Source organism: Ambystoma mexicanum, chromosome 5p (genome assembly GCF_040938575.1).
Source record: "Ambystoma mexicanum isolate Mex_15411 chromosome 5p, UKY_AmexF1_1, whole genome shotgun sequence".
Classification (NCBI taxonomy): Eukaryota; Metazoa; Chordata; class Amphibia; order Caudata; family Ambystomatidae; genus Ambystoma; species Ambystoma mexicanum.
In genome coordinates this window covers 1151663561-1151677784 of record NC_090930.1, presented here as the reverse complement: position 1 = coordinate 1151677784, position 14224 = coordinate 1151663561, and the positions used below count along the sequence as shown (strand labels likewise).

Below are 14224 nucleotides of genomic sequence, written 5' to 3'. Positions count from 1 at the left end.
TGTTGGATGGAGATTCACCAAAAAGGCCTTTTCGTCTATGTAAATCCATCCTTCATTTAAAGCATTTTTCATCAAGCTTTCAATTTCCTCATTTAGCCGGGATGTGAGGTCTCTATCAAGAAGTTTATAGAACAGGGGATCATTGAGATGATTCATGACTTCTGTTTCATATGCATTTCTTTCCCATAACACTATCCCTCACCCTTTGTCTGCAGGTTTAATTACAAATGCATTGTTTCCCTGTAATGATTTCAGTGCTCCTCTTTCTGCTTTGGTAAGATTGTCTTTGCAATTATTTTTCATTTTTAAAAGACCTTGGATTTCGTATGAGATATGATTGTTGAACACTACGATAGCCGGGCTTATCATAGTGTTAGAATAGCGTGGCCTGATAGCGTAGTGTAACCTATCAGGCCACAGGTGGTTAAACTACAAAAATTATAAAGTAGAGTCTGTATTCACTGACCAGTTGCGTCCAAAGGGATCTCCAGAGAGGGGTAAATCGAACTGTCTTTTGTCTCTGTTTCATGCTTAATCAGGACAGTCAAATCCTGACAGCACTGCTGGCCAATAGATTTAAAAAGTGATTCATACCCAAGTGCACTCCGATCAAACAGGGGTTTGTGCCAGGCAGACATATGGCTTGGAATCTAAGGCGCTTGCACCACATTATTGACAGCACTGTATCATGGGACATACCCTGCGCGATAGCTGCATTGGATGCCATAAAACCATTCAACTCCATCAAATGGGACTAGCTACATGCCACGTTAAGTTGGTTTGGTTTTGGGCAGACGTTTATCAATAGGGTGAAGCTAGTATATACCAAACCAGTGACAAGAGTCAAAACAGGTGAACACTTCTCGGCGCCCCGAGTTCTAGAAACTGGCATTAGACAAGGTTGCCCATTATCCCCACTGCTCTATATTCTGGCAATGGAGCCGAAAGCGATATATCTAAGAACAGAATACATAGATGCAGGCATACTCATTAATGGGACATGCCATTTAATACCCTTGTACGCCAACGACACACTGCTATATGTACAAAACCTGGACGACAATTTGGAACTCATAATGGAGGCCCTAGACCTTTTCGCACATCTCTCAGTTATCACTATTAGTAAAGAGAAGTCATCCCGGTTTCCATTGGCAGGCTTAACCAAAGTACGTCAGGATAGGCTCGCTAGCCTTGTTCTAAAATGGAGCACTAACACATTCAGATACCTCGGCATTAACATATATCACAACGCTGTATTTGAACATGTCAACAACACACAGAAAGCCCTTGAAGGAATCAAAAGCTCAATGAAGTTCTGGAATAAGCTACCACTTTCACTAATGGGTAGAGTCGCATTGCTGAAGATGGTGGCACTTTCCAGGCTACTACATCATTTTGTAAATGTCCCTTATAATATACATAAGCCTTTCTTCCAGACTTTAGATTCTCTAAGTAGGGAATTCCTATGGCACAATAGAAGGTGTAGAATAGCATTATCCTCCCTAAAGAAGCCTTCTAAAGAGGACGATATCAAAGCTCCACACTGAGTCATATTACATTGCAGGGCAGCTGCATTTTGTGATAGGCTGGTTAGCAGATGAGCCCACTTCAGACACTGACTTACTCCAACCCTCAGTACCAGGTTGCTTTCTCAAAGAGCTACTGTGGCACGAAAAGCCTCGGGCCACTCAGAGATCACACTTGGTGTCATTACGCATCCAACTGTGGGGTAGAGCATTCACATTGATAGGACTGACAGATCCATTCTCTGTACAAATCCCCCTAGTCTCACTTGTCCCAAACGAATCCCAAGCACAGCTGAGTATTCGCATACATTGGGAAACACACGTCATTGCCACTGTAGAGGACCTGTTTGATGGCTCCTCCTTCAGACCCTTACAGAAGCTATTAGATACTACGGGCATACATCCTGGCCAATACCTGCTGCACCGTACCATTCAGAATGTTATATTGCGTAGATGGCCCAACATATAAAGAGATCATGGAAACACATGCAGTAGTCAAAACCCTTCACGTCATAGCAGAAGGTGGTCACGCAATATCCAGGTTATATGAATTTCTCTTGACTAGTGGACGCCCTGGGGATTTGACTATCTGGAGCAAATGGGAAGAGGACCTAGGCGCCCTGTTACAAAATTCAGAGATTCGGACTGGTCAAAGATATTGTGGTATCACAAAAAAGTGTCTTGTAATGTTAGATTGCAGCAAATCCAACCATTTGTCACTCATAGAGCATACTTGACGCCCCTTATAATTTCAAGAATCCCCGGAGCAGCACCACAACACTGCCCCAGATGCGATGCACCAGATGCCGGTTTACTGCACATGTTCTGGGCATGCCCTACCATTACAAAATATTGGGAAGAAATAGCGTTCAGACTGAGTATAGTATGTCTGACCACAAACCTGTCGTCGCCATAAGCTTGCTGTTGGGACGCTTTACACGGCACACATCCAAAATGAAAGACTTAGCATATATACTAGCTAAACGCAGGATACCTATGGCATGAACATCCCCACGCGGCCCCAATATAGCAGATTGGTGGCGAGACCTTAAGCAATGGGCAATAACGGAAACAGCAGCTTGGAGGCGTGCAATGCCGCCCCTCTGACACAAACGAAGACATTACTTTATAGAATGGGCTCATACAGTCACTATTTACACCAGAGGCCGAGATCCCAGAACGGGCAGACTCACTACTGCCACAGACACAGATAGCGCAACCCTGAGGAATTGTTATGAACACAAACTAGGCACCAACATTTCAGGCAATTCGAGAGGGAGGGAAGCGTGCAAGGGGAGGATGGGAACGTTGGGGAAAATGGTAATGTTAACAAAAGGCTATGTCATGCCACAATAGTCATGTTCGTTGTAAATATGTGATGTTCATACTGCACCGATGGTTTTACGGCGTGAGGGAAAAATAGAAAAACCTAATAAAGCCTGTAAAAAAAACAATACAATTACTTATTAGCACATAGACGTCTCTTGGTATATGAAAATGCACTAGACACCTTGCACTTTTCCAAAAACAACCATGGAGGCTCACATTATGCTCTGTCCAAACACAGAAAGGGTAAGACAACCTGTTCTTCATACAGACCGCTCTGTCTACTAAGTCACTTTGCTTTCCGTCCCGTTAGCGGCAGGGCCTGTGCACTCAACGGCTTTCCCCTGTCGTGCCCCCTCTCAACACCTGCCCAAACCATCGTGGATTGGTCAGTGGGAGACACACATGACTGGAATTGTGTGGAGGCATCAGAGGTCTTTTCTCTGCATTGCGTGTTCTCCAGCTCACTTTGCTTTCCATCCCGTGAGCGGCAGAGACTGTGGGTGAACACCTTTAAATTTGGTGGATTTGAAATCACTTTTGGGCTCCAGTAGGCCTCGGTGCACGGTGCACTCGGCGGCCACAGCTAAGGGCAGCTCTCTTGGGGCGATTCTCTTTCCGTTTCCCGCTGTTCGCCCGTGGTTGCCCGACAGGACTTCCCACAGTGACAACAAGATAAGGTGCTTTGGGTGGTGAGCACAGCCATTACTGTACTCAAGCAAAACCCTACCACTACTACATTACTACCACCTGATAGCAATATAATGTTATTTACTGTGCTCATTAGTCTGCCACTGCATGTATCATACAGCCATTATGGTGCTAATATATTCATTTCATATGCTAACCTATAAGTACTCCTTGTACTTAACCCAAGGAGCATTGTTAGTTACTTAATTGTAATCTGGATGAATTGTAGACATAGCTGGTATTTCGTATCTATGTGAATTATAGGCCCTGCTTGTATACTGCGTCTAGGGTGAATTGTAGGCCCGGCTTGTATACTGTGCCTAGGTGAATTGTAGGCCTAGCGTGAATACTGCATCTAGGGGAATTATAGGCCCGGCTTATAAACATGGTAGACCCTGCTTGTATACTGCATCTAGGGGAATTGTAGGCCCGGCTTGAATACTGCATCTAGGTGAGTTGTGGGCCCGGCTTGAATACTGTGTCTATGTGAATGGTAGGCCCTGCTTGTATATTGCATATATGTGAATTATAGGCCCTGCTTGTATACTGCATCTAGGTGAAATGTAGGCCCTGCTTGTATACTGCATCTAGATGAATTTAAGTACTGCCTATTAAATCGAATTGGGTAGAAGGCATTGCCTACAATTTGAAACTAGGTGCAACGATACACCCTTAGGTAAGCTGTGTGTTGCACTGTGATGCGCTCTTAAGTTAGCCATTGTGTTGAACTGTGCTATGCTCTATAGCTTACCATTGTGTTGAACTGTGCTGCACTGTTTAGTTGGTCATTGGGTTGAACTGTGCTGCGCTCTATAGGGAACCATTGTTGCGAACTGTGCTGCGCTCTTTAGTTGGCCATTGTGCTGAACTGTGCTCTGCCCTATATCGAGCGGTTCCGTTGAACTGTGCTTCGCTCTTAAGTTAGCCATTGTGTTGAACTGTGCTGTGCTCTATAGCAGACGATTGTGTTGAACTGTGCTGCGCTCTTTAGTTGTCAATTTTTTCTGAACTGGGCTGCATCCTATGGTGAGCCATTGTGTTGAACTGTGCTGCCCTCTATAGTGAGCCATTGAACTGTGCTGCGCTCTTTAGTTGGCCATTGTGTTGAACTGTGCTGCGCTCTTTAGTTGCCCACTGTGTTGAACTGTGCTGAACTCTATAGCAAACCATTGCAATGAACCTTTGAGAACCACTAAAGTACAGCCACTACTGACCACACATGAGCTTCACACTAGCCCCTAAATCTGACTAAGGCGAGACACCCTGACTCTTATAGCGGTGAGTTATATCTCACTAAAGTGCATTTCCTCCCACAGCGTTTCCTCCCACAGAACAAAGCAGACATAAGATTGGCAACACTGGGTAAAAATCAGGACCCTGCAACCACATGAAGGCCACCGCCTCTGTGAACCGAAGACAACTAAAACTGCGGGACCCCATAAGGAGACATAGGCACAACAAGTGAAGAAATAACCACAGGTTAATAGATGGAGGCTTTCGACCATGGTGGAACCCAATACAAATTCAAACTTATAAAAACACACTAAAGGAGACAACCATACAGAACTCCACAAGGGGAAACTAATAGGACAACATCAGTTACCAAAATAACGGAAGGGCCCTGCCATCATGGAACCAATACAACCACAAAACCATAGATCACCACAGGAAGGCCACCATCTCTGTGAACAGGATACGACAACACCACAGGACACCATAAGGAGAGACAACCACAACTGCAAACTGGTACAACCAGTTTACACGGGCCAAAGTGCAGATTTTCATTGACACAGTAGGACCACTATATATCCTAAGCCAACAGCTCCCTCTAGCGATGACAACAGCCAAAGCTATGCAAATTGGCATTGTCTCTGTATATCGTAAGGCAACAGTTCCCTCTAGCAGTGAAAACAGGCAAAGCTATGACTGCATCGGGCAAACCTACATAGACAAACATGTATCTGGCCTTTAATTATATTGTTAGATTAGATTTGATTAGATGGATTTGTGTGCAGATTTTTCCATGTTTGGTAGAATTTCAGTAGTCTGAATGGTCAACGTTCACAAATGATTATATTTCTTTTTACACATACAAATTCAATCACCTACATCTTTTTAATGGGATTCTGGGTCCTGAACAACATACTTGTATGGGTCTATAATTCTCCCCATTTTAAATGTCATATTCTATTGCAACCTCTGGGTGAGGGGGGCTTGGTGTCTTGGACCGGGAAAACGACTCTGTTGCAGTCTGGGCACATTACACTGCCTATTGGTATGTCACATCCACAGCTCCAGCAACCACTGACACGATTAGAGAAGGACCACATATACTGGTAATCACTTCAAGGTGCTTTGACTGGTCTTCACCTTCCCAAATGCAGAGAAGTCAACACTGTGACCATGTTCACCCTAGAGCGGGACTCCCTAAACCCTACCGCTCCCAGTAGTTTCTGGATGGGATCTGGAGGCTGCCTTTGTCCTTTGAATCTGGTTTTGTAAATGGTTTAGCAGAGTTTGGTCTAGTTATATTTTAGAATTTGAGGTAGCTTTTAACTTCATCTAAATTCAAGGAGATTGGTGGTACCTTCCCTATTGAATTATTATATGCGAGATTAAGAGCTTCCCATACTTACTTTCATGCACTGCCACTGGATCGAACAAAGCGCAAACCTGCATCTAGTTTATTAATTTTGATAAATATTCTAAACCACACATCGTATTATATAAACTGACACTACAGGGTTCGAAATTGCTAGGAGCTGGGAGCCATTTAGCTCCTGCTTGTAGCCCTGATGAGCCTGGCTAGATTCTAAATCACATGTACCAGGAGCTACGTTTGACTCCCCATACCAACTGACTCCATAGAAACACATTTACCTGACCTTATCCCTGTATGTTTGACAATGTGTGAAAAGAAGCATTAGGACACATGTAGGGGACAGTGAAATCCTATTTGGTTATATTTAATAGAGAAAATGTTATAATGTGGAAGTTGGATGCAGGATTATCTATTTACTAGCACCTGGTTTCCAAGATGTAGCTCCTACCTACTGGACGATGCCTTATACCCAGGAGCTGCTCTTAGCTCCTGCTCATCATATCCTTATTTCGACCCCTGCACTATCCCTACGGCCTACATACATAGACCCAGCAGCTGGTGTGAACAGAACACGTACACAATCTCAAAATTGTACCTCTTAACTTGTTGAAAGCTAAATATCTTAGGCAGTTTTATCATATTCCTCTCAAGATTGCTATATTTTATCTGAATGCTTCAAACACCTGTCTGAGGTGTTGTAAGAGCAGGCGGAATTCTTGCATGCCTCCTGGAGCTACCTAGGCAATCTCGAACTTCTGGGACACGACATGAACTAAAAAATGATTGATGTCCACCTTTTTGATGCTGATGAAAGCGTGGAAGAGAGAGCGAGGGAAGGAGGGAGAGAGGAAGAAAGGTAGAGGGACGAAGGGAGAGAGGGAGCGAGTGAGGGGGTCAAGGGGGAAAGGAAAGAGGGGGAGGCAGTGGCAGGGGACACACAGAGAGGGGGAGTGGAGGAGAGGGAGAGAAAGAGAGAAGAAAAGGTGGAACAAGGAGAGAAGGGTGGAGGGGAATGTATTTCTTTCATTTGTAAAGCAGGCATAAACCCTTAGGCATCAGGGCGCTGAAGTAAGAGAGATTAGCACACATGGGAGAAAAGGGAGTGTAGGCGGATGTTGGGTAGAAACAACCAGAAGGCAAGAGGAGAAAAAAAATATGCAAAGATGGAGAAGAGATGTGTGAAGATGGGAGAAAACATCAGAGAGGTGGAAAGAATAGCAGGGGTGAAATAGGTGGAGACAAGAACAAAGGAGTGGGAATACGATCAAGAGGAGGAGGAGAGGGGTAAAAGACAGAATGAGGTAACAAAGAAAGAAAGAGTCTGCAAGGAGCAAAAGAGAGAGAGAGAGAGAGAGAGAGAGACCGCAGAGGGGGTTAAGGGGAGAATGGGACAGAGGAGGGAGAAGACCTAAACAGAAGAAGGAAATAGGAGAAAGAAGGACAGTGAAAGAAAGATTAATACAACTTCAGGAGAGAGGGATGCATGGAAGAAAGAAAACAAGTAAAGGAGAGATAAGAGGAGATACAAGGGAGAGACACAGTTTTGAGGTGAAGCAATTATTCTCATTGCAGAACATAAAGGATTCCAGAGAATGGGAACAAGAGAACAAAGTGGGAAAAGGGTAAGGAGGTGTGAGAGGGATAAGGGGGGTCAAGAAGAAGGATAGAGGACCAAGGAGGGGCGAGAAGGAGAAAAGGAGTCAGTTGCAGAGCAGAACTCAAATACTGACAGTTTCCAGAACCACATCCTTTTGACAAAATCATCCAGTAAAAGAGTCTGGTACCTGTCCCAGTTAAGACAATCCAAGGCACAAGGTGTTATGGGGCCAGGTACCCCACAAGTCCAGGTGGACCAACGCAACATCCTGGCAAGTCAAGCCCAACACAAGAATGACTCTACAATCCTCCACGAAAGAAGTGTGAGTCACACAAACCCAAGAGGATGCAAGTGCCTTGCTGATGGAAGGGCAGAATGTGTCCAGGGGAGAGATGGAAGGTCTGAGGACCTTGGTCTTAAGAAGTGCATCTCCATTTGCACTCATTCCAGAACCTAACTCATGGGTTCAGTCAAACATATTCCCCTGATATTCTGTTGTACGCAGTACAGAAAGGAACCTTTACTCTAGCTTCAATATTTGAAAGACACAGCTTGCCCATCACACTCACTCCATGAGCCAGCTTGCTAATAATCCCTTATGAATTTGGTGAAACAACACATGTAAAACATTGTAAAAATATTCCAGGATTATATACAATGTTTTGCATGTGCCCCTTCATGATATGATACGATAGGATTTTTATAACCCGCTTAATACCCAGAGGTTTCTAAGCACGGACTCAGGAATCAAACCTCTGTTGCTCTGTGTCGTCTTGCTTCCAAGGCAAGCACGTTGCCCCTGTACTATCCTCCCGAGGACTGAATAAAATAGGTCCACGTCCCCACCACCTTAATAGCTCTTCACTGGAGACATTCTTACTGCCCCCATCATCTTCAAAGTATGCAGAAACAGACACAAGGATGTATCTACCACACCACCGGCCACCTAAGAAATATAGATCAGCAACTGAGGAGGCCAGGCAATGCAGCACCAGAAGTCAGTGTCTAGCCAAGCTTTTAAGCAAGAATTGCAAAAAGGAACAGACAAGAAGAGAGGCCTTATCCAACTACACACTCTGGCTTCTGAACACCCTCCCACCACAAGTCAGCCTTGTCCCATCACTCATTCAAATGAGAAGGGAGCTAAAGACAGCCAATGAGCACTGTGCCCACAGCCTCCTCTATCCCAACACTGTAAACAGCATGTACAGGTTCCTACTTCCTTTTCTATTGTAGCTCCTGTATTCTTTGCGTGACTTAACAGCAACCTGTTGCTTCTCAGCTAGGCTTATATATAAAGCTGAATGTATGTATGTGAGTATGTATGTTTCTCCGGTTATAAAAATCCACACCGTTCAACCAACGTCTACCAAATTGTGCAGGGATTCCTCTTTTGTCTGGGGCAAGATCATAGCCTATGTTTGGATGCAAACATCTTACAGGCAAAAAATAAATTGGAAAAAAAACAATATTTTACATTTTCTTTTATCGCGCCACTCCAAATATGGGAAATGGCAAGGTTACAGTTTACTTAAGTTGATTCACAAGAAGAGAGAACAATCAATCAATCAATCTTTCTTGGACATTTTCTCAAATGTGCTGAAGCCACTGAGTGATAGAAACATGCCGCACAAAAAACGAATATCACTTGGAAAATCTCCCTTTGATGCAAAGCGAAAATCAATATCTAGAGCTTCTGAAACACAACAACAAACCGCAGAACGACTTGCTAACCAGAGGACATGAGCAGATTTATCCAGGGCAAATGAGATGCCAGAGCAAAGACTTGCTGACATGAGGACAAGAGCCACATCCTCCAGGGCACATGAGACACCAGAGCAAGCTGAAGCAAGACTTGCCGACAAGAGGACAAGAGCAACAGCCTCCAGGGCACAGGAGACACAAGAGCAAACTGAAGCAAGACTTGCCGACAAGAGGACAAGAGCAACAGCCTCCAGGGCACATGACACATGAGCAAACTGAAGCAAGACTTGCCGACAAAAGGAAAAGAGCAACCTCTTCAGGGAACATGAGACACCACTCGATCAGGACTAGGGCAACGCCGGGTACCCCAGCTAGTGCTATATAAAACCTAGTAAAAAAATGCAAATATGCTAGAGCACAATTGTGTCAATTTTACCTATAGTTTCTGACCAACTCTTCATTCAATGCCCAGGGCTGGTGTTTTATTAAGTGTCTGCGAACCTTGGGGAAGCGAGGTCTGACAACACTGCCCACAACATTCGTGGAATTGACAAATGCTTGAATTAACCTTCTGAGAAACCACACTGCCAGAAGTCTCTCCACACACACACAACACATCATTAGCCCCGTTTCGCAAAGAATAAATACCTGCTGGAGCGGTAGCTGTGTAAGTAGATATTTCTCGTGCAGCTGTGGACGGCGGGGTAGGTGCACTGGAGGACAAGGCTGTAACAGTGCTACTCTGTGGAATCGACAAGTCGCCCTGCAGATTCTTTAACATCTTAGCACCTGTGGGCCGGATTTCCGTGCTTTGTGACTGATTATTTGATGACCGAAGAACCTAAATTAAAAAAAGCAAAACATTTTGTTTTACATATCACAACATTTTCTGATTAATTTTCATGCATGGCAGATACAATTCCTGGAATGTTCATGTGGCTGTAGGTGAATGAATAGGATTTTGCTTTAAGAAAAAAAACAGCAAACATTTCCGACCACAAAACAGAAAAACAACAATCTCTGGTTCAATGAAAACCTACTCACACCTCAAAAAGGGTGCCATTAGGAGTAGGGCGTTAATGGTAAAAACATGTATTTTAAATAGCTCTGGTGTTTAAATTCCCCCCTAATTATGATTTGCATAAGTGTTGCATGCACCCCTCCTGGGAGCATGGTAGCTCCCAGGATGTTGTAATGGGTCACGTGGCCGTAGCCACGGGACCAACCTAATAAAAGATATGAGCCGCTTCCGGCTCGTCAGTCACACTCCAACTGGCTCCGGTGTTGTCCATTCTGAATGCCTGCCCGGCGTACCACCGCGTGGTGTAGGCCCAGGGACAGGGCCCTCCACGAGGCCGGCGCCCCTGCTGGGCAACGCCGACCTCCCCTGCTGGCAGGCCATGTGACCATGGCGGTTTGTGGCGACCCCGGCATGGGTGCCCCCAAAGCCGGGGCCGTCAGGTGCTGGGTGCCTCCAGCCCCTTGATAGCCTCCAGTGACCTGGAGCGCGTGGGGTGATCCCCACAGCATCATCCGCGGCGTAAGCGCCGCACAAAGGAACCCCGTCGGGTGCTCCCGAAACAAGTATGGGGCCTGCCCGGTGACCCGGAGCAGGCCCCCAACAATGGCGACGAGGATCGCCCGGACCCGGGCGTGGAGTGTTGGTGGCCCAGGGCCCTGCATCCTGTTGGTGCGGGCCGCCTGGGGCCCACATGATGGTCCACGCGAAGGAGTGAATGGGCCCCCCCAACAGCTGAGGCGGCCCCGGACCATGAGCGGCATCGGCTGCAGCACTTCCACCGTGCTTGGGCCGCCTAACAGCTGAGGCGGCCCCCAAGGAGTGTGGATCTGCGCCCCTCCCGTGGAGTAGGAACTGGCCGGCGGCGACGCTGCATGGAGGCACTGCTCTCCCCACCTACGAGCCACAGGGAGGAGGAGTGGCGGTGTGCGCCAGAAGAAAGTATGGAGGCGGGCCCGTCTCCAACTGGGCCCGTAAGGACAGCGAGCCGCCTGTCCTTTCCCCGCACGAGCGGTGTAGCGGCTGCCCTGCAATGTAGGCGCTGCCCTTCCCCCTAGGCTAGGGGCGAACAGAGAACAGCTGTACGCGGCATCTGCCGCATGGGGGGATGAGCTGCCCCTCTCCCAGTATACCCACCAGCACCGCGCAGGCCCCTAACAATGAGCATTGGATATTTACGGCATAGGATCGATAGAAAGTACTCCTTGGGTTAATTATCATTTAGCAGTGAAGAACATGATGCAACTGCTGCAACTTGCTAAGACTGTATTAAATGATGAGAGGAACTGTGGCAAACTGCTTGAGTAACTAACACCACCTGGGGCAGGGCACGGCAGATGGGGATTTCTCATGGAGCACTGAGGCAGCAGATAGCTGGGGCTGCAGGGGGGCTCTTATTTTCCTTTCCCTCCATGAACAGGACAGGGAAGACACACACAGACAGATTTCTCTGCTTTAAACACCAGAGCGGCACAGGTCGGGGAACGGCTCCCTAAAGGAACACAGGCAGAACTTCTCTTCCCACACTCTCTGAACCATGTGTGGAACTCTAATGTCCGACAGCACCCGCCCTCCCTTCTTTCATTGGGGCATACCAGGGTGTGGTGTCCCACTCTGACGGCACCCGAGCGGGACACACAGCAGCCGTGGAGCACCCGGTTGAACAATGACACTACGATCGTGTAGTGTAACACACGGCAGGGGGCACACTACGAAGGTCGGGAGCACCTGACATTGATCCTGGCACTGGAGGCACCCAGTGCACCTGGTCCTCGGCACTGTGGTCAAACAGGCGAGGATTGCATATAGGCTGTGAGCACACGCCGGCAGAAACTAAATGAAGACACAGAGGCAGGGTTGCTGGGACTCTGCTGCAGTGCCCGCACATGCACATAGAGGCTCCATTTATTAATTGGAGTCATGACAAAGTCATGACACGTGTTCTTAAAAGGGCAACATGCCCCAGTTAAAGGGGCCACACACCATACTCCTTTACCATAACCAAACAAAACAAAACAGCAACACTGGCCCTGTAACTGAGCCCTCAACTTTGGTGCATTGCAGTCCGCACACCAGTACTAGTAACCATGTACCTAACCACAGCAAACTTTGGTGCTTTCCAGTCCGCGCACCTACACGGTTAACATTTTCATGAAACCCAACAACCCACTTGGATCACGGCACCCCTATATGCCTATATCAAACTGTTGGTCTCGTGGAACCATACTCCGGTCTTCCCGCATTTGCTCGAAACGCCCCTGCTCACTTGTCTGGTTGCAGGACAGGAAGACTACCTCCTCGCCATTGTCATCCTCGGCCTAGTCAAACTGCCTTCTCTGTTGCTCTGCCAACTGGATCACAGCTGTTTTGGGCGGTTTCTTTCTCTTTGCTTGTCTCATATCTTCCTTTGAGGCACTCCCTGCTACTGGCGCAACTCTGCTAGCTGGCGATGGGGCTGGACAGACCCTTGCAAAATGGCCTTCTTTCCCGCACCTCTCGCATGTATGTCCTTTGGCTGAGCACCCAGGGCGTGCGGCAGGCTCCATACACAGTGCGAGCATAACGTTGCACCCATATCCTTTCGTGGCCACCCTTTTCTTGCTGATTTACTTCCCTGCCATTTGCCCATGACACACACACCTCCAGTTTCACCCGTTGCATGGGGGCTTCCAGTTTGATCTGCTGCCTGAAGATGTCCATGGCAGACACGCACACCTCCGCCAACTCCTGGGCTCGTCCCAATTCCAGGATTCGGTCCAAGGTTAGCCCTGGCTCCCTGAGGACCTGCTTCCGCAGCTTAACAGAGCTGCAGCCATAAATTATCTAAGCCCTGATCTCATCATCCTCAAAGTTGCCCAAAACGCAGGAAAGCAAGATGTTCCGAAGCTTGCCATGAAATGCATCTAAGCTCTCCCCTTCCTCTTGTCTCGCACATCTCATTCTGAACCGTTCATATTCACGGTTGATCATGGACATGAAGTATTCATTCAATGTGGCAATGGCTGCGGCATATATTTGGTCCCTGGGATGCAAAGTCTTGAACAACATTTGAACTGGGGGGCCTGCTGGGTATAGCAGAGTTGGCCGTTTCGCCCTTTCCTTGATCTCCACTGCCTCAAAATATAGTTCAAGGTTCTCAACCCATGCCGTCGAATGGGCAACCATAACTACCATTGTCTGTGTCCCATTCTGCCCATTGGGACAGCCCTCTCCAATCCTTCATCCAATAACAGGATAATAGGTCCTAGACTGGCAGGTGCTCCTACCACATCAAGGGCGTGCAGTGGCTTAAGCTGTCCATGTTAACCATATGCCCCTTGGGCGTCATCCTCCTCATCTCCCATGACAGGTGCCTGTTGTTGTGCTGTGTGTTGTCAAAAGGGCGCACAAGCGCTCACTGGGAGCCGCCACTCTGTGGTGTCCACTTACGCAAGTGGGAGTATGACCTTACTCACCGCAGCCTTCTGGATTCCTGAGCTCCACCTGAGTAATCACATCAACTGGATGTCCCTGAAGTCCCCTGCTGCTGGAGCCAGCGGAGTGCAAAGTCACCGTCAGAATCGCGCCCTTGTGACTGCACCCCCACCAGGAGGGGAAACTCCTTCTTGCTGCTGGACCTAGGACCGCAGGGAGTCCTTCCCAGTCTGTAGACTGCTCGATTGTATTGTTCTCCTGGTGCTGCTGTGTTCACTGTGCCAAACGAAAACCACAACACCCTAAGTATCAGTACCATGCACAGCATATTTCATGTGTTCCATGAG

General features: G+C 47.3%; 1 protein-coding gene across 5 annotated transcripts in view; it reads right to left on the bottom strand.

The window, feature by feature from the left end:
• Positions 1-14224, bottom strand: part of KIAA0319 (KIAA0319 ortholog) — an 806237-nt gene that overhangs the window by 463814 nt on the left and 328199 nt on the right. For all 5 annotated transcript variants that reach the window (XM_069613622.1, XM_069613623.1, XM_069613620.1 and 2 more), the window contains one exon: positions 10094-10286. In XM_069613622.1, coding sequence (XP_069469723.1) covers positions 10094-10286 — 193 coding nt within the window. The remainder of the gene's footprint in view (positions 1-10093; positions 10287-14224) is intronic.